Genomic DNA, 21,115 nt, shown 5'->3' with positions numbered 1-21,115 from the left:
CTTCAAACTCCAACTTCTCACTTCTGTAGTTTTCTCGGGTTCCAAACTGAACGTCGAGATTGATTTTTCCTAATGGGTAACTCGGCTTGTCCGGTGTGATGCCATGGAAACGCGTGTCAGTTGGTATTAGATTTGCCAAAGATATGTTCATCTTCCTCAATATGTCTGCATACATGAGGTTTAAACTGCTGCCTCCATCTATGAACACTCGCGAAACGTCGAATCCTGCGATTACCGCTGGTAGGATCAAGGCAGATTACCCTGGGCGTGGAACTTGCTGCGGGTGGTCCGCTATGGTAAAGCCGATGTCCTGCCCCGACCAATTCAGGTACTCAATTGTTGGTGGAGGCATCTTCTCTGCCATAGAGACTTGTCGCGAGATTACTTTCTGAGTTCTGTTAGAGGGCATGCCCTTCTGAATCATCGAGACCGCATCATTTGTGTCGATATAAGGACCATTGCTTGGAGGTGCCGCCAATTGCAACTGGTGTCGATTTTCGTCCGTAATCGCGGGTGGAGGTGGAAGGTGAATCTCACTCCTTGGCCCCTGGGGGGTTTCTGTTTACTGCCTGCGTGCTGGTACACCCTGCATATCTATGTAGTGCTAGGAATGTTGGGCAGCCATTCTGCAGATGCCCTAACTGCCTCTTCCCATTATTATCAAGGAAAAAGTGCATTTGGCATGGTCCGTTTAAGATATCCTCGGGTGATACATATGGCCTCTGAAACCTAGGCCCATTATTTTGTCTATTTGGACAGGGACCGTCCCGTTGATCGCTCCGATGCTCGTTACTTCTCTGGTAATCGTCTCGATTGTTATTTCCGCCAGTTGCTCGGAAGCCAGCCGATATTTTTCTAGGACCATCGTAGTCGGAAAACTGTCGAGAGAACCGTCGTCTATTTTGATTATTTCGGACGCGGTCGTCCTCAGGCGACCTATGTCGCTTGTTATGAACAGCATCTTCTCCATCCGCCCAGCGATTCGCTATTTCCATAAGTGCTGCTATTGTCTTTGGATTAGTCCTTCCTAAATCCTCGATTAATCCCTTCTTCGGATTCCAGCAACAAACGCATCTATCGCTCTCTCGTCAGATATGTTTGCTGCCGAGTTTTTGATGATGTTCCACCTCTGCATATACGTCCTCATTGGTTCATCATACTTTTGTCTACAGGCCCTTAGTTGCTCCAATGACGCGGGTTTCTTCCACGTGGATAGGAAATTCTTCACAAATATATCCTCGAAAGTTTCCCAGCTATCGATGGAACCAGACGGCAGCTTTTTTATCCATGACCGTGCTGCTCCACTCAAGTGCACCTGGATGCTTTGCATGGCCGTTGCTTTAGTTCCACCCGTCAATTTCACCGTCTCCAGGTAGTCGACTAACCAGTCCTCAGGATCTTGCAGGCCGTGGAACTTCTTGCATTTGCTGCCTAAACCTCGCGTGAGATCAGCGGGATCAATGTACGAGTTTCCCAGATCATCGAAATCCTCTGATGTTTCATCCTCGGGACGGCTTGACTCGCGAATCGCGTAGATTTGATGGTATGTTGGTCTTGATTGAACGTCCTCTGGGTCGGTGACACCGTCGTAACGATCAGCGAAGACCTCCCGAATAAGGGTAGATTTGTCGATGAAGCTTAGGCTGTCGATGCTTTCCGAATCACTGCTCAGATCGGAATCTGAGAACGATCCGAACGACATCCTGCCAAACAGATTGGCGAGATCTCCGCCGGTGGCGGGCTTGATGCTGCTTGTCGACGAGGTTTCGCCATTGCTCGATTTTGTTGATGATGATGATCTCGAGGAATCAGAACCATATGTTAGTGTTCCTGAACGGATCGGTGCCGCCATACGATGTGATCCTTCTTTCCCGACGCAAAAGTAGAAGCTCCCGAACTTCATCTCCATTGGCTCTTCCAGGTAGGCATATGCATCCAAATGGGCGGGAGGGTGAGGAACAAAATCAATGGGACCAGTTTTGATCTGTTTACCTCCGTCCATCGCGTTGCTTGCCACCGAAGATGTCGACGATGTTGAACGTGCCATCGAGATCAGCTCCTTGACGCCTCTAATACCCACAGATGGCGCCAATTGACAAGGTATCGACTTGTCAATGCCTAGGATTGTAGACTAGGGTTTTCGTAGGAAGTAGAGGGCAAGTAGATCTCGAGGGTTCAACCGGAAAAGTACTCGACTGCTAGAAAACTAGGGTTATGTTGGCCATGAAATCGATCCTCTCTTCGTCCCTCGACCCCCCCTTATATAGGAGGAGGAGCCGAGGGTTTCGTGATGTACAAGTTACAAAGATCGGGAGACTTTTTGAGTTCGTTCCAGAATAGTTACAAGTCATTATTCCTAATACAACTCTATCTTTCCAAGCTATCTCTTAACTGGGCTTCCGGTCTTCATAAACTTCGGGTCGTGGGCCTTCAGTAAACCCCGGGTACCATCTTCGGCAGGCCCATTGGGGATGCCAATGTCACCAACGGTGTCTAGGGGGTGCTCACGTATCCCCCTAATCACCAAATCCACTCTCATAAGGCTATTGGGCCTTTATAGGCCCACATATATATTGTGTAGTGGGCTAATGGGCCATCCCACCAACTAAACAGACCAGCCCGGTCAACGTATTGACCAGTCAAAAGTTTACACGGGGCCGGCCCATTAACAAAATGGGCCGTTAATATTATCAATTGACCGGTCAAATAAGTGAATTTTGCCCGGCCTACCACCTAAAAGGGCCGGCCTAGTTATCCTGTTGACCGATCAAACAAAGACATCCGGCCTGGCCCATGCGCTTAATGGTTTGGCCAATTTATCATGTTGACGAGTCAAACAAAGTCAGTCGGCCAGGCCCACATGCTTATTGGGGCGACCCGTTTGTCCTGTTGACCGATCAAGCTAAGACATTTGGTCTGGCCCACATGCTTATTGGGACGGCCAGGTTTGCCTGCTGACTGGTCAAATGAAGACAGTCGGCCCGGACCACATAACTATTAGGCCGGCCCATTTATATTGTTGACTGGTCAAAAGAAGACATTCGGCCCAGTCCACTTGTTCACCGGCCCGGTCATCCTGTTGACCGGCCAAACAAAGACATTCGGCCCGACCCATGTGCTTAGTGGGCCGACCCATTTAAGTTTTGACCAATCAACCGTAGAAGTTAGGCCCGACCCACGTACCTAATTGACCAGCCTAGTTATATAGTTGACCGGTCAAACTAAGTCAGCTGGCCCGGCCCGCAAACTAAATGGACCGGCCTTCTTAAGTCGTGGCAGGCCTTGCGTGGGCCTACCATCTACCACGGGGTTTCAGTCGGTTAACAACGTTAACTGATAGTTATCGGCGTCTGCCACGTGTCAGTTTGCATGACGTCAGCAGTCAACGGCCTCCCGAAAACTCTTCTGCAACAGTCCGATTTTCCGTGGCAAAATGGCGCCCAAACGCGATGCACCGAAAAATCGGTGGTAGGCCCTTACATGACGCAATATGCACCACATAACCCATATCGTCGGGTTAGGCCCATAGGCGACGAAAAAGGGCCTATACCTGACAAAAATTTGACGTTGTAGATGAGAAATTTTCTTGTAATGGATGTTGTCGATACTTTCTTTATCGGTTGAGTACTTGGCGCTGCAGACGAAATGCGAATCATCCGAGCCAATTCCGTGCCTGGTGTCGCAGTTGAGGCAGTAGTAAGATGTTAGATCCGATCATCTGGAGTCGTCAGATCCGACGGACATGGAAGACGTGGTATAGCGCGGTGATGACGATGGTGAGGCCGTCGGAGTCGACATCGATGATGTAGCCGATTGATCGACTGTGATCAGGGATGAAGCAGTAGATGTAGCAGTCGATGAAGTCGTGGTCCTTGTTGCGCCAGGAGAAATCGGGCCAGGGTGCTGAAGAACGCCCCTAGAGTCACGTGGAAGTGAACGCTCCCAAACTTCATGTCCATCCCACCGCGCAGGCCTAAGAAGGTCGAACGCGACGCGTCGGTGTGCAGAGTGAACTCGAAGGACCCGAAACGAATCGAGTTCCCCGAGCTTGGAAATGATGGAGCCAATGATGATGGAAATGTTGGCGGAGTCGTAGTCGACGCGATTGGAACAGCCGATGAAGTGCCTTGTACCAACAGGGTTCCCACAGATAGTGCCAATTGACGAGGGATCTCCTCGACAATGCACACCATGAGTGGCTTAGGTTGACGGAATCCTGCAGGGTAGCACGAGACATCGAATACCAAACAAATGGGGAGAGACATTTACCCAGGTTCGGGACCCTCGATGAGGTAAAACACTTACTTTCTGCTTGTCTGATCTTGATTTATCGAATATATCGGGTTACAATAGGGTAGCCGATAGACTGTTATGATCGACTCGTCGAGAGGCAAGGATTCTAGGGTTTGTGCTCTAAGTTGCGGTGGTTCTACGTACTGTTGTTCTGATGTTCGGTAGGCTCTCTCCTGGGCCTTTATATAGCAGGCCAGGTCCCGAGAGTCCTGTCTGAACTCGACTATGTTACAAGAAGATTTAATCTAGTCTTTCCTTTATTGACGTCTGCTTGCCTTGTCCATCAAGAATCCGCCTCCTGGTAAGTCTCCTTCATTGAAATCGACGTACGAGGCCACCTTAGTCATTGGACAATTGGACAATCTTCATGTACCCCTAATTGGGCCATGAGAGATAGACTAATATCGGATACCCGAAAGATAATGTCCACATCACTGGGCCTTGTGTGCATAGTCCTAAATGTTTTTTTAGTCGAAAACCTGGGTCGGGCCATGGCCCATATTTGTCCCCAACTAAGCGTCACGGGTGCTTCCTGATAGTGTAGTTAGATTGGGTAATCCTTACATGCTGACCGGCACCTGCACCGCGCACGCGGTTTGGGCCGGCCCGATTAGGCGTTTTTTCCTGGTTTTTCTCTTTCTCTTTTTCTTTTTTCCTTATTTTATTTTCCTTTTCTGATTTTTCCGTATAAAAGTGATTTTTCAAATTTGAAAATGTTCAAGTTTGAAAATTGTTTATATTCGAAATTTGAATAAATTTCTAAATTTGAACAATTTTACAATTCAAATGATTTTCAAAATTTGAACGAATTTCAAATTTTGAAAGAATTTCGAGTTTGATTGAATTTTCTGAATTTTGAACGAATATCAGATTTTGAAAGATTTCCGAATTTTTGAATAGATTTTGAACGATTTTCGAATTTTAAATAAATTTTGAACGTTTTTTGAATTTTTGAACAAATTTAAAATCATACATTTCTAAAATACGGAAAATTTTGAAGAAATTTTGAAAACATAAAAATTAGTTAAAAAACAGAATTGTAAACATAAAAAGGAAAAAAGAATAAAAATAGAAAATGAATTACCATATGGGCCGTGGCCCAATTAACAGCCGCCGGGTCGGGGGGTGTGCGGCACCCCGTCTGTGCCGACCGGTCGGCATATAGCAGTTCCCGCTAGATTGTCCGCTTTAAGCGGAGCATATGATTGGCTCCGCGCATACCTGTTGTTCGAACTCGATCCGCTTATATGGGCTCGGCCCGTTTAAGTGATTTGCTTGCGCGTTCGTTGCTGAACCGTTCATTTCAGTTTTCCGTTCGACTATATCTGACCCCGCGTGAGTTCCATTTTTCTTTTTATTCCGTTCAGTTTGGATTTCAAAATCTGAACAAAACTCAAAACTGGACAAATTCAAAGCCGAACGATTTCAAAAGAACAATTTTAAAATGGAACAAAATTCAAATTCCAATAAATTTTAAATGTGAACAAATTTCAAATTTGAACGAATTTAGGATTTGAACAAAATTTCGAAATCTAGAAAAAATCAAAACGGAACAATTTCAATACCGAACATTTCTAAATGCAAAAAAAAATCAAAAAAAATCAATTTTTAACATATTTGAAATTTGAACAAATTACAGATTTGAACAAATAATATGAACATTTTTTAGACCAGAACAAAAAACAAATCTGCACAAATTTCGAAATCAGAAAAACAGACAAAACCAGCAAAATCCGAAAAGAAACCAGCAAAAACTTAAAAAAAAACAAACCGGAGAAACCTCACAAAACCGGACAGACTATGCTTAGGGCAAGTAGGCTGGGTGTCTCTCTCTTGGGAAATCTCCATCCCGGTTCATACTGGACGTATATATTGGAGATAGAACCAAACTTCATATGCGGAAAAGTGAAATTACGTCCTATTGAAATTCAGTCCTATCGAACCGGGATGGATCATACTGGACGCAATAGGACGGGATACTTGAAATTCCGTTGTATTGAACCGGGAACCGGGATGGATCGTGGCAATGATGGGGAAATTCCGTCCTATCCCGTCACAAAAAGTGAAATACCGTCTTATTGAACCGGGCTGGAGATTTCATTTAACATGAAACCAAAGGTTCACAGCGAAATGTCACAAGTAGGTTGGGTGTCTCTCGAATGGAAATCCCGGTGACAAGGGTATGTCTCATTGTGGCCGGCTCACCGCTCCCTTCCATCCATTGGGGAGAACGAAGATGGCGAGGTAGTATTTGACCATAGAATGATCTCACATGGACAACTCTTCCCGCTCGAGTGGAATGCTTGCCCTTCCATCCGGCAAGTCTTGCTCCAGTTTTGAGCGGCTGAAAACTTGCCCACGACTATTTAGGATTGTGTGTTGTTGCATTTAAACTAGGAACAGTGATGTATCAACTACCGATCGTCCAAACAGAGCAGCGAAGTAGGCAACCTAGCTGCTGAGAGTGTACCGGACAATGGTTATGTGTTGCTGAAAATGCACCATCCATTTTCTTTAAATAATCGGTTAACCTTGTTTCGCTACACACAAGTCACAACGCAAGGATGACACCTGGCCTGATCAAAGGCGCTCCGATCCGAATACGACGGCGACATGGCCTTCACAGACCACCCAGCCGGTGATGGACTAGCACACATACATAAACATACGGTTCCTCACATATTTTATTCTACTCTAGGGAGTCTTGAAGCGAACTAGAATCGAGTTTTCACTCGTGCTCGGGCGCGGTCAGTGACCGCCAGTGCTGACGGCTTGGAATGACCGCCTCGAGATATTGGGCAACAGGAACATGCCGACTATGCCGCTGATGAGCGCGAAGCCGGAGGCCGCGCCGAATGCCGGGATGTTCCCCTTTCCGATCAGCTGGTCCCACGGACCCGCCCCCAGCGCAATGATTACCTGCGGGATGACGATGGCGATATTGAGCACCCCCGTGCACAGCCCTTGTCCGCCTCCTTTGCTTGCCGCCAGCTGCGCCGTCACCGCGAAGGGGACGCTGTAGAGAACCTTCATGCATCATTACAACAGGATCCCTCGTTCGTCAGAACAGAAAAACAAGAAGGCTATAGAGCAGATCCAATGTCGGAGATGCAGTGCTTAATTACCGCGAGTGGCAGTCCGAGAAATGAGAAGATGGCCATGCATACGACTTTGATGTCCTTACTGACGGTGATGGTAGCCCACCAGCTTATGATGGTGGTGGCGGCCATGGCGATGCAGACGACGAAGTTGCTCGATACCCATACCACCCTCGGGCCCAGCTTCTTGCACAGAGGCTCGATCAGGAAGGAGCTAAATCCCAGTACGATCTGCAGATGATGTTCAAGTGTCAGCACATGATTACAGTTTCAGTTAGTTTACATACCCACAGGCCGGTATGTGGCAGGAAATGCAAAAGATGTGTGATGAAGTGGTGTTCAATGGAAAGAATGATACAAGAGACACAAGTAGATGGTTACTAACTAGCAATGGCAGATTTACTGTTCAGTCTACATATTTGGCTTTGAAAATGTGTATACTAAATGGCCTCATAGAAAGATGTGGTGGGTAAAGCTACCGTTAACAGTTAAAGTTTTTGTGGTTAGCATTCAACAAGAGCATTTTAACTAAAGATATTTTGATTAGGAGAGAATGGAGAGCAAGGACAGTAAATGTTGCTTTTGTGATGAAAATGAAACGATTGATCACTTGTTTTTTAAATGCAAGCTGGCTAGATATGTGTGGGGGGTGGTCAGGTGTGCTAATGGTATAGGTGCTATACCAGTGAAGTTCCAGGATTTAAGTGATTGGATTTTTGGTTTTCCCAGTAAAGATAGGAATGTACTAGGTGTAGCTGCGGTGGTTTGGTCGATTTAGAAAACGATAAATACTGTATGTTTTGACCATGTTTATCGTAGTGACTCTACTGCAGTGGTGTATAGTGCTGCTAATTTGATCAATACATAGGCTGGTTTGCAGAAAACAAGCGTGCAGCAGGTGCATCGCAGTGTGGCGCGGCAACTGGGTATAGGTGGCGTCTGAATTCTTCAGTAGAAGATCTGGGTGGGTGCCTTTGACAAAGAGGATCGGTATTGGGTAATTGTAGTGCTGATGGTTATGTTTCAGTTCTATGGATGTATGGAAAACTGACAGCTTGGTTTGGCGGATGGGTAGTAGGATCTGCAGTCCAGTTGGTCTGAGAAGTTGGGTACTGTTTTTTTTATCTGTAGGTGTGAGCGTGTGTTCCTCGGACTGTGACATGTCAGTCGGAACCTTTGGTTTCATCTAAAGTTCCTTAATTCGAAAAAAAAGCTGTCAACTAAACTCACTGAGTTCAGCAGCAGGCCGAATGCGCCCGCCCTGACACCTTCCTGGTACGCCGAGTCCTGGGCTTGGGTTCCCTGCGGGTCGCCGTGGTAGATCTCCCGACCCATCCAATCGGTGTCATAAAGAATAAAAGGGAACCAAGAAAGCTGCAAGTACAATGATAGACACTGTCAGCAAAATACTGAATACTAGCATGGACTGAGTGTACTGTGTGCAAGGTTTCTTGTTTGCATACCCATGTGAGTCCGGTAACAACGAGTACTGAAAACATTCCGGAAGGAAGGTTCTTCAAGCCTTGGAACACGGCAAATGGCCCACTAGGTTCAGCTTCAGCTTCACAATTTTCCCTTGTTGGGAGCGGCGCAATTTGTTTGTATGGGACCTCCTTGGCGAAGATCAAGGTTATCAGCAAACACAGACACAGGAACAGCTGACAGAAACAACATGAAAAAGGAATAAGTTTCACTACTAGCATATTTGAGCTACAAATGACATATTTATCATCGCAAGTGGATATATCGAATTGATGTTTGCACTTGCTGATCAAACTCACCACAGCCACGAGAAACGCGCCTTTCAGATTCGCGCAAGCTTCACAACAAGCTCTTGTTCGAAGGAAGGGAAACCACCTATCAGTAACTTGTCAGTACAGTTACTTTTTTTTGCGGGTAAGTGCAGTACTACTTGTGTGCAAGCAAAACAAAAGACACATATTGCAGAAGAGTTGGCTTACTTGTGCCAGTTATTTATGGAACCAGAGGAGTACCCTAGGATATTTCCTAGCGCCATCCAAGAACAGAAGATTGAATTTGCAGCACTGGGTCCATGCTTTCCTATCAAACAAAAGAATGGCAATCAGATCCAAAATCCCATTGATTTTCACTATAGCATCGCCAAACTCTAAAATGATTATGTCATGGAATACCTGACAAATCGGCCATCAGAGCACGAGCTGGACCCTGTAAATTCGATGGCGAACTCATGTCAGATTTTGGGCTTAACCAGGACTGCTACTTACACAAAAGCACTTACTTGCACAGTATTGTTGGAGAAGTCCAGCATCCAGAATCCGAGGACATAAACAATTGCGGCGTGCCAACGATGGCCATGGTAGACACTGTGTATCACATCAAATGTCATTAAGAAGATGCCCAAAGTGCATTCATTAAGTTCGCAATCTTGCAAGAAGGCTCCACAAGAGCAAGATCCCAACCCTCCTCTTCAAACTTAACATCCGCAAAGCTTTTGACTCCGTAAGGTGGGAGTTTATTGTAACCCTAGATCGCGGGCAGACCAGAATGGCGGCGGGAGAGTCAACGCCGGCGGCGGCTCTCCGCCCCCCTCCGAGCCTCTCTGTTGTGTCGTCCTCTCCCCAGCTCCGCCCTCCTCCGAGCGTCTCCGATGACGGCGACCTCTCCCCAGCCTCTCCGTGGCGTCATCTTCACCGGCTCCGGCGGCGGCGATAAGGGGAACGGCGGGGGATGGCGGTAGGGGACACGGCGGTGGGCGGCGGTAGGCGGCGGTAGGGGGGCATGGCGGTCGATGGCGGTAGGGGGAACGGCGGCCTCACCGGCTCCCTGCCTCGATCTCCAAATCGTGGAGGCAGTGAAGTGCTTTTTTTTAATTCTTTGATTTCTTTTTTACCTAAACAAACCCAGAAAATTATTATGTGTGTGCTAGGTGTAGACATAAACTCAACATGAAAACACAAATTTAAATTGCCAAATTTAACAAAACATCAAATTTTATAGTTTGTACATCCAAACATGATTTGGAATTGGTTACACCCTTTTGATTTCAACAGCAATTTCCATACACATCCAAACAATAGAATCGAATTAGAAGCCAATTCATTTCCATCTTAGAATTGGAATGTTAGTCCAATTCAATTCCGTGCCAACTTTCTATGCAACCAAACACAGCATTAGTACTTTGTCAGCTGTTTTTATTTTATTTGTCAAACTATTCTCCTTAATTAATGGAAAGAGGCAAATCTTTTGCCTCCGTTTCAAAAAAAAATGTCATTAGATGAGGCAACGAGAAGATCACCTGCAGTCTTCCTTGCTATCACCCAGGGCAGCTCCAATATCAGCAGAGAATCCCACAAACAAAACCTAGATAAGTGTCACTTTATTAGAAAAGAAAAATAGCATAGCAACCGTAAGAAGGTTACCAAGGAACAGTGTGGTTCTCACCGCAATGGAGATGAGGACACATCCTGTCATTATGAAGGGTCTCCGTCTTCCCCATTTGGAGGTGCACTTATCACTGTACAGACCAACACATGGTTGAACCTGCAGGGCAGATGAGGCAGGTAAGTACTACTAAACTTCAGATGGTAGAATTAGAAAACATAGAAATGTTTAGCACCAGTGTTGCTTGTCTAGTCAAATAGTTAAGTTGTCCTTGTTACTCACCACTAAGCCAGCAATAGGGCCGCAGAGCCACATGAATGAAGTCAGGGCATGTGATAGTCCGAGAGTCTGCACAAATATAGATAAAGTTCAGAGAGCCAGTAGTGGCAACTCTAATTCCATCAGTTTCCTTGCAGTGGAAGTAAACAGCGATGGCACATGCATGGTGCAGCCAAAACAAGTGTCCATACACAGACTGTCCATCGCTCTGGCCCTAAGCTCATACCCATCATCCCAATCCCATAGTACTACATAGAGAAACTATTCCATACCATTTCAAATAAAAACTGATGCTCGACCCGACGCCAACTATGCTGAGCTATAATTAACAATGCATGTTCTTGTTTGCACATGCAATTCCTCTGTTGGAAGATATATATATATGGGCAGTGAGTTCCAAATTTCCTTGCATCGACCAGACATCTTAGTTAATGCCACTTGGCTCGACAAGTCTAAGGTGGGGATAAACTTAAGAGTACTAGTACAATCCAGAAATAGCTCACAGGTCAGACCTAGCTAGTAATTACAAGTGTATGCATGGACCATCCTGAATTCCTGATCAATCAACAGTTCAACACTTCGTTCTACAAGAGAAAGTTCGTACGGATACGTTGCCTGGTTGCCTGGTTTTTTTTTTTTCATTTATACTCTCCCTATACAGAAAACGGATACTCCAATTCTTATACTGGTCGGATTTCCATAGGTGATTTTTTTACTGTAAGCCATAACTGAAATTTAGACCATAATTTCTGGTCTTTCTACTTTGCAGGGCTGGCGAACGGTCAATTGCGGTTCGAGATTTCCTTATCCGACTCTAACAATTTCTCTTGGAAAACCGGGCACACCACAGACCGACCATATAGGAGTAGTGACCAGCCACCGTCCGGAGTATACAGTTCGATCTCCAGCATATAATTAAACACTACCCTGTGTTAGCAAATCACGCGTTTTCGACCGATCGAAGACAAGCATAGAGCATGATGTGCCATGTTAACTTTATATACTACTTATGAAGCAAAATTGATGAGTATAGTCAATCAAACAAAGGTGATACGTGGGACTGGTGGGAGTACATGTGTCGTGCCATTTTATCCTGGAGTGCACAGTAATGTTTGACTTTAATTTGTGCATCTGCAGAAGATGTTATTCAGAAAGGTTTCAGGCTTTTCTTGAGAAGAGATCAAAGCTGCATACTCCTATCTGACCAAAAACCACTACGAAGAACACATGTTCATCCAATATATATATCTACTGTAATCAAGAAAAACTGAACAATACACAAGCATCTAGCCACACGTATGCGTAGTGATGCAGCGAAAAAAGTTGCTCGAAAAAGAACAAAACCAGTGTGAAGAAAAGAACAAATCTGAAATCTCGGCCAAATCTGACAAACCAGTGTGAAAAAAAGCACCGTGCCGTGCGCACGGTGTACATGAACACCAGACACCGGTTATCGGACAGACATGGCCTCGCGGCGCACGCATGAACTCAGCTGACTGTATGTAGGAGGTGGATGCACATGTACTAATGTACAAATGTACCTGGACGTAGGGGGTGAGGAGGGAGAGCTGGAGCGCCCATCCGTACTGCACACCGCCGGCGACCATGCCGGCGAGGATGAGCCTACCGAGGCTGATCGGTACGGGTGGCTCCACCGGCCCACCCGCGTCGCCGCCGCCACCTCCGCCGACCCCCACTGAGAGCTCCACCTCGCCGTGCGCCATGGCAAAATGGCCGGCGAGACGTCGTGCGAACGATCACCACTCAACGCATATGAAGAAGAAGATGGTAGCGCCAGCCGCCAGGCAAAGCTGATGGGGAGGAAGAAGAGTAGGAGACGAGAGCGGAAAGTGCGAGTGCAAGAGAGGTATGTGTGCGCGCGCGTGTGATGCGAAGGAGGAGGAGCTAGCGTGGAGTGGGTTTGTGTTCTGAGCGATGGAGGGTGGTCTCCCGGTCTGGCATTTTAAGGCGCCAGTGTGAGTGTCAGAGTGTGTGGCCTTGCTTCCGATCGAGACAGTGCGACGCGGACCGCCATGATTAACCAGGACGCGGCCGCTCGTCCGTCCATGATATAACCCACCGACCTCACCTCGTGGTAGCGAGCCATGCAAGCCAAGGAAGAGCGTGGATCGATTTCCCTACATAGCAAAAACTCCTCTGGTTAAACACCCAGGAGGACCCGTGCTCACAAAGATTGATTATGTCTTCTGCTCCGATGATTGGGATGTGCTTTCCCGAATGCCCACCTCGAGGCTATGACCACGGCATGACGCATCTCTCCTCCTGCAAAGGTCCGCTGTCTCGACATGTAAGCCTTCCTTCAAATTAGAAGAGTTCTGGCTTCGCATGCACAGCTTCAAAGACACGATCTCCGCGGCTTAGAACAAGCATATTCTGGCCTCTGACTTGATTCGCCGCGTCAACATCAAGCTATCCCACAGGGATAAGGCGCTGAAAAGGTGGCAAAAACAGAGCATCAGCGACCTTCGAACCAGCTGGCCACTGCAAAGGAGGTCATTTTTCGCAGACCAGGCTGAGGAGGCCCGGCCCCTGTTGGAAGAGGAGCGCGCTTTGCACCGTCAGCTCAAGTTCTCTTACTTGGGTCTTCCCGCCATCCAGAAGATAAAACTTCGCCAGCGATTAAGACTTAACTGGATCCACCTTGGGAATGCTAACACGAAGTTGTTCCACGCAAGAAAAAAATGGGCGCCGAAGGAAGGTCTACATTCAGACTCTTCTTTCTGCTACGGGCACTGCGATCACAAACCAGGACAAGGAGGAGGTCGTTCTGCAACACTTCAGGGGTCAACTTGGCACCAAGGCCCCAAGACAACTCAGCCTCGACTAGGAGGGGCCACATTATGCTCCTAGAGACCTCTCCGAGTTGGACGCTAACTTCGACGAGAAGGAGATCAAAGACGTTGTCTTCTCCCTCCCCTCGGTGAAGGCACCGGGTCCTGACTGCTTTATCGGCGCGTTCTTCAAATCTTGCTGGGAAATCATCAAGGAAGACATGGTTGCCGCGATCTCTCACATGTCCCAGTTCAGAGGCAGTTGTGCAAACATGATCAACTATGCAAACATCATCCTCATCCCGAAGAGAGCCGACATTACATCTGTGGAGGACTACAGAGCGATCAGCTTGATCCACAGTCTGTCGAAGATCTTCTCCAAGCTCTTGGCCAATCGTCTGGCGCCGCTGCTGCCTGATATCGTCTCTAAGTGCCAAAGCGCCTTCGTCAAGAAAAGAAGCATCCATGACAATTTCCTCCATGTCCAGAACCTCATTAAGGAGCTACACGCTTCAAAGACCCCATCCTTGTTCCTTAAGCTCGACATCTCAAGGCCTTCGACTCCGTAGGATGGGTCTACCTCCTCGAGGTCCTGACGGCTCTCGGTTTCAGACAAACCTGGCAAAACTGGGTGTACCTATCCCCCGCGACTGCAAATTAGAGGGTGCTTCTCAATGGTGACCCTAGCTCGCCTTTCTTGCACGCATGTGGCCTCCGTCAGGGTGTCCCGCTCTGTCACAGGTTGTTCATCCTCGCCATCGACCCCCTTCAACACATCCTCTCCCTTGCTACACAACGTGTCATTTTGAGCCCCATCCGATCTAGGACGACTCGGTGCCGAATCTCGCTCTACGCGAATGACGTTGGGATCTTTGAACCCCCTGAAGGAGGAACTGTGTGCAATCACCTTTATTCTAGACTGCTAAGGAAAAGCTAGTGGCCTGGTCACGAATATGCATAAGACGGACGTCTTCCCAGTGCGCTGCAGAGACATCAACCTCGAAGAGGTCCTTGTGGACTTCCCTGCTAAGATTGCATCTTTCCCTGGAAAGTACTCGGGCCATCGCCTTCACTTTCGGCGCCTTCGCAAGGTCGATCTTCAGCCTCTCATCAACAAAATTACGGGAAAGCTTTCGGGATGGATTGGGAAAAACCTTGCACTACCTGGTAGGGTTACCCTTGCCAAGATGGTGCTTCTAGCCACGGGGATCTACCATGCCACGGCCATCCCCTTGTCTAAATGTGCACAAGACAAGATCAACAAGATTGCGCGAAACTTTGTCTGGGCGGGGGACAAGGGAGAGCATGCCTCACAGCACTACAAGAAAATGCGTCGGACGCAGTCCGCCTCCCACTCCTCCTGGGTGCACCCCTCCGGCTTCTTCTTCGGTGGTGTCGCCTTCTGTGGCTTCATGAAGGGAACCTTGCACGATTGATTGGATGTCGCCTTGCCGGCCACCGCTTTCTTGTCCTTAGGGTTTTTCGGTGGCATGTCTACGACCGGTGGCGGCGAACTGGGTGGAGATCAGAGGGGGTAAATGAATCGAGCGGCGGGAGGGAGAAATGAAAGAAACGACGGGAGGGGAAATGTGTAGTCTCACGGCGAGAGGAAATGGCGGGATGGGCGAAAGTGTTTTCTGCTGACGACGATGTTGGCCCGCCACTCACGCCGCGGGTTTTCATTCTGTCTGGCGCCCCCAAAGCATCCCCTGTGTAGCGGGGACAGGCTCGAGCACATGACACCGTATTGTGCCGCGTCGGACCGAAAATTTTCTTGTGATGCGCCACTGAGGAAGATCAACCGTCCAACGCGTCCCAAAATCCTTTAAGAGACGGGTTAGGGGACACAGCTGGAGGTGCTTTTAGATCACGGTGGGTGCGGTGCACGAGGAGGCGGGAGAGCGAGCGGACAACACCCGCGGCCAGCCATTGGGCTATGGCGCGGTACAGAACGGGCGATGGGGCTGCATGCGTATTTTTTCTGCTATCGCCACTATGTCACAGTAGGTTTTTAGGGGCACTATTTTTAGAGATATCTTTTTTTTTTTTTTTTTTTTTTTTTGAAAGATCCAGCAATTGCTGGCTTCCATTGATAAGCAGGGGGAAAACTTTACAAATGCGTGCCCGAAAATGAAAGATCATCACGGGACAGGCGGAGAAAGGAGAGAACTAGAAAATAAGGAGAAAGAAAATAGCCTAGAGCTTCAAGGAGGATCAAACATGAGCTCTCTAAGGGCTTTGGCATTAGCAAACGCCCACTCTCTAGCATCGTCCCTGATGCATGCGATGATGGCCGACTTAGGCGCCAGCTTGCCCTGAAAAATGCGCGAGTTTCGTTCGCGCCAAATGGCCCAGCAAACCAAGGTGAAGATGGACTTGGTTCCTTTCCTGTGACATGGCAGCGCCGATGCCAAGATCTTGTGCCAAACTGCTGAGAAGCTCTTCTCAAGAGCCCAAACGGACGGAGCCAAAGGGCCACAATTTCTCCATGATGCCACTCCTTGCCATATCTGTTGGGCGAAAGGGCATTCAAAGAAGAGATGCCAAGAGGTTTCAAGGTTTCTCACACATAGCGGGCAGAAATACTCGTTTGGGCACCGTCGGCGTTGGAGTCGGTCAGCGCACCAAAGGCGGTCTTGGAGCAGGAGCCAAAGGAAGAGCTTGCATTTGGCCGGTGCCCACTGCTGCCATACAATTGTAGGCGCCTCCGAGCGGACTTGGCCCTCAAAATGGATCTTGTAAGCGGAGCTGGCTGTATAGGAGCCATCTTTGGAGAGCAACCAGGTGATGGCATCCGGGATGTTTTGCCGAAGCGTCGTCGTCTGAACTAATCTCCACAACCTGATGAAATCATGCAGGAGATGTGTGGGCAAATCCCTGCCAAGGTCAAGGACCCAGCTGTTGTTTTGGATGGCGGCAGCAACAGTCTTGTTCTTCCTGCGAGAGGCGGCGTAGAGCGCAGGGAACTGCTGATCAAGGGGCGCCGTCCCTAGCCAAGAAGAGTGCCAAAAGGAGGCACGTTTGCCGTCTCCGATTGTGACCCTAGTGGCAGCGTGAAAAAGCGCCCGGTCTCCTTCATCACAAGGAGTAGGAGAGCCGAGCCAGGGCCGAGCCTCGTCGCTCCACTCCAGCCAAAGCCAACGTAGACGGAGTGCGCGGCCGAAGAGGGAAAGGTTGGGGAGGCCGAGCCCACCGTGTTGCAGCGGAGAGCAGATCTTCTTCCAGCTGACCTTGCACTTTCCTCCCGCGGGCGCGTTGTCCTCGATGTCCCAGATGAAATTGCGTCTAATCTTGTCGAACTCCTTCAGGAAACTTGGAGGAATTTTGAGCACGGTCAGAGCAAAGATAGGAAGGGTACTGAGCACCGAGGAGACCAGGGCCTTTCGCCCTCCCGCGTTGATCCACCGTCCTTTCCAAGAGGCAAGGTGAGACCTCGCCCGATCCAAGATGTGCTGCAGATGGACGTGGCGGACTCTGCCTAGACTTAGCGGAAGTCCTAGATAGCGGATGGGGAAGCTCACTCGCTCACCCGTGAAGGGTGCGAGAACAGAGGTCAAGTCCACATTGTCACAGCGGATTGGGGCCACGGAGCATTTGGCGATGTTGATATGCAGCCCCGTCGCCAAGCCGAAGCAGTGGAGGATGCGAAAGGCCATGTCCAGCTCGTCGGCGACGGGATTCAAGAAGAAAATTGCGTCATCCGCATAGAGGCTCATACGGAAATTTGCCTCGCGCACCGGAAGGGGGGAGAGAAAACCCGAAGCAGTTGCAATTTGGAAGATCTTCTGGAGGGGGTTGATGGCGATGATGAAGAGAAGCGGGGACAGCGGGTCCCCCTGCCGGAGTCCGCGCCGGTGGAAAATAGGAGGTCCCGTGGCGCCGTTGAGGGAGACAGCAGAGGTGGTCGTGGACAGGAGAAGGGCAATCCAGTCCCTCCAACGTGGAGAGAAGCCCAGGTGCTGTAACAGATCCAGTAGGTACTCCCAGGATACCGAATCAAAAGCCTTTGCAAAATCCAATTTGATGAGGAGGGACGGTTTCTTCTTGCGGTTGAGGGAGCGGGCAAGGTTTCTGACATACAGAAAGTTGTCGTGGATCGTGCGCGTCCTGAGAAACGCACTTTGAGCCGGCGAGATCAAACCGCTGATGACCGTGGAGAGACGCCGAGCTAGCACCTTTGCGAAAAGCTTGGCAATGGAGTGAATCAAACTGATTGGACGGAAGTCGTTGGTCGAGGAGGCGCCGTCCTTCTTCGGCAGGAGGCAGATGAAGGCGCGGTTGAGCGCGAAGAAATCCCCACCAGCCAGATGGAAGAGGTGGTGGAAAACCTCCAGAATGTCCTGCTTGATTATGCCCCAACAGCGGCGGTAAAAAATGCCAGTGAAGCCATCGGGCCCCGGAGCCTTCCCTGCAGGCGAATCCTTGATCGCCTCCCAAATCTCCTTGGAGGTGAAAGGGTTGTCCAGGCCTCCGGAGGATAAACTCGGCAGATCCAGGATCGACCAGTTGAAGGACAGCGACGGCGCCTCGGCGGTGCCCAAAACCCTAGAGAAGTGACGGTGAAAAGCGGCTTCTTTTTCTTCGTGAGCGGTTAGGATGCCTTGGTCCGTTGTCAGGGTGTGCACGTAATTCTTGCGTCGTCTAGAGTTCATCTTGATGTGGAAATAGCGGGTGTTGGCGTCGCCCTCCCTCAGCCAGGTAACTCTGGACGCCTGACGTCGGCGAGATCTCTCAATGGCAGCTAGGCCAAGCACCCGAGTTTTGAGCAGCTTGCGGAGCTCAAATTCCAAAGGGCCAAGGGTGCGGTCCTCTTGTGCAATGTCAAAACGATGAATAATTTCGTTGGCGAGATGGAGTTGGAACCTAGCGTCACCAAAGAGTTCTTTGCTCCAAGAACGCAGCGCCCTTGCAGTTCGCCCGAGCTTCACACGGATCCTCGTAAGGGGGTTTGTGGAGGTCATGCCGGGAGCCCAAGCCTTCCTGACAACGTCAAAGAAGCCCGCGTGGCGCGGCCAGAAGTTCTCGAAACGAAAACGGGCCTTGCGCGGCGGCGTGGAGATGCTGGTGATGAGAAGCGGGCAGTGGTCAGAGTGAGAGGATGAGAGGGCCTGCACCGTACAAGGGGAGAAGATGGCATCCCAAGCAGCATTATAGAACATGCGATCAAGGTAGACGAGAGTGGGGTCGACGCGCTCGTTGGACCAGGAGAAGCGTCGGTTGGAGCAGCGAAGCTCGATCAGCTCCGTGGCGTCGATGGCAGCGCGGAATTGACCCATGAGCCGGCGGGAGAGGTTGAGGTTGTTCTTATCCCGAGCCTCGTAGATCAAGTTGAAGTCGCCCATGATGAGCCACGGAGTGCCCACCACAGGTTTGATGCTCACCATTTCTTGCAGAAAAGCGGGTTTGTCGTCGGTCGTCGAAGGGCCATAGACGTTGGTGAGGAGGAAAATGGTGCCCGTCTCCAGAATTTTGACGGAGGCCGTGATGGAGTAGGAGAGGATGGACACGGTTGTCAGGGCCACAACTGAATCGTCCCAAAAAACGGCCGCGCCGCCCCTCGTGTCTGAGGCAGGCAAGAAGATGAAGCTCTTTCTCGAGGGGCCGGCGATCTCCATGGCCAGCGAGCTGTCGATGGTGGACAACTTCGTCTCTTGCAGGCAAAGAATGGAGCACTTGGCTGCTGCGGCAAGCTCCGCCACCGCGGACCGCCGCGCAGGCATGTTGAGGCCACGAGGGTTCCAGGTGACAATGGGGCATAGAGCTTCACTCATTGATGAACAGAGTAAGAACAGCGTGGGTTTGGCCTGAGGAGCCGAACCGGGGGATCCATGCGGAGCGGCGGCATTCCCAGCAGCGAGAGGAATTAAAGGATGCATGCCACGACGAGCCATCAGAGACAGAAGAAGCTACAGCAGCATGATTTACTGAAAGGGAAAGACACCAGCCAGCATACAACTTGGAGCGGGACAGCTCCCTGCTAAACCACCTCAAACAAGCTGTCCCTAAGAAGAACAAACCACACAGCCTACACGAAGAGAAAAAACATCGGTTTAAGACTGATGACATCTGCTGATTGCCTAATCTTGCTAACATGGATGAAACTAGTTCGCCAAAGCGGCGGCTCTGGTTGTGGCTGATTTCTGAGCTGCGCGGTGAAGGGCGTCCCTGTCGACGCGGGTCAGGGTCGCGAGGCCATCGATGTCGACGTCGGAGAGCGGCTCCTTGAAGCGCCCGGCCAGGCCGGCGGCCGCGTTCTCCACGCGGCGCTCCTCGCCGCTGACAACCTTCATCTCCTTAGCGAGCCTAAGGATGGCGCGCTGGGCCACCGGAATGGAGCTAGCAGAGGACTGACGTTGGCTGCGCTTGTTGTTGTTGGTGCTGACCGGCGGCGGTGGTGCGTCGGCAGGCCTCAGAGGTGAGGAGCCAAGGATCGCGGCTGGCGGCGCCTTGAAGAGCATCTGCAGAAAGTCTTCCGGAGGCTCCGTCGAGGCAGGGGTTTCCGAAGCTTGCTCGCCAAGGAGATTCATCTCGTCGACCTGGGCGACGACGTCGGAGACCAGCTCTGGCCCAGGGCTGAAAGGCGTGCCGAAGTCAGATGCCGCCCAGGGGTGTGGCACCATTGGCAAGTCAGCGATGCTCGCAGAGCCGCCCTGAAAGACGAGCGGCTGGGAGAGCGATGCTGCGCAGGCCGCTTCAAGCTCAAGGCACATCGGGTCCGTGCCCTCTGGAGCCCAAGCCATGGCATCGGCGTGTCCCGCCGCAGCCAGATCAGCCAGAGGGTCGGCGAAGGCCACGGAGGGCGCGACTGGCGGAGACGCGACCATCGGCGAGGGCGCGGAACGGGCCGCAGCCTCGGCAAGACGCTGCGGGCGAGGGCCTGACGCAGGCAGGGGCGGCGGAGGCGGAAGGACCTCGTGGGAGGTGGCCGGCTCTGGTGCGGACGAGGGAGGAAGGGAGGCAGCGCGTTGACGCTGTCCAGGCGGCGAGCGGCTACGTTGGCGAACCCCATCGCGTCCCGAAGGAGCCGACGAAGGGGCCCCGTGGCGGGCAGGGGCTGCAGCGACGTCGCGCCAGTTGCGCCGGCCCCCTGAAGAGCCGCCGTCGTCGTCGCGGCGGTGGTAGCTGGGGATGTTGCGGCAGCCGTCCAGCCGACGACCACCGTAGCTCCGGTCCTCGCCATCTGGGACCCCGAAGCGCCAGGTGAAAGGCTGAACCGCAGGATACGGCGGCTCCTCCGACGAGCTCGAGGAGGGAACCCCGCTCTGGCCCGAGGAAGGTGTGCGCGTCTCA

General features: G+C 50.4%; 1 protein-coding gene across 1 annotated transcript; it reads right to left on the bottom strand.

Moving 5' to 3' along the window:
• Positions 1-6,773: 6,773 nt before the first annotated feature.
• Positions 6,774-12,987, bottom strand: LOC127296912 (sucrose transport protein SUT1). The gene is made up of 12 exons (XM_051327152.2): positions 12,575-12,987; positions 11,037-11,102; positions 10,815-10,913; positions 10,669-10,733; positions 9,652-9,736; positions 9,545-9,578; positions 9,353-9,452; positions 9,173-9,248; positions 8,855-9,049; positions 8,622-8,765; positions 7,419-7,622; positions 6,774-7,320 (listed from the first exon to the last, which is right to left on the bottom strand). The coding sequence occupies exons 1-12, from the start codon at positions 12,755-12,757 to the stop codon at positions 7,042-7,044; spliced, it is 1,530 nt and encodes a 509-aa protein (XP_051183112.1). The 5' UTR covers positions 12,758-12,987; the 3' UTR covers positions 6,774-7,041.
• Positions 12,988-21,115: the final 8,128 nt, after the last annotated feature.

This window comes from Lolium perenne, chromosome 4, assembly GCF_019359855.2.
Source record: "Lolium perenne isolate Kyuss_39 chromosome 4, Kyuss_2.0, whole genome shotgun sequence".
NCBI lineage: Eukaryota > Viridiplantae > Streptophyta > Magnoliopsida > Poales > Poaceae > Lolium > Lolium perenne.
This window is presented reverse-complemented; position numbering and strand designations above follow the sequence as displayed.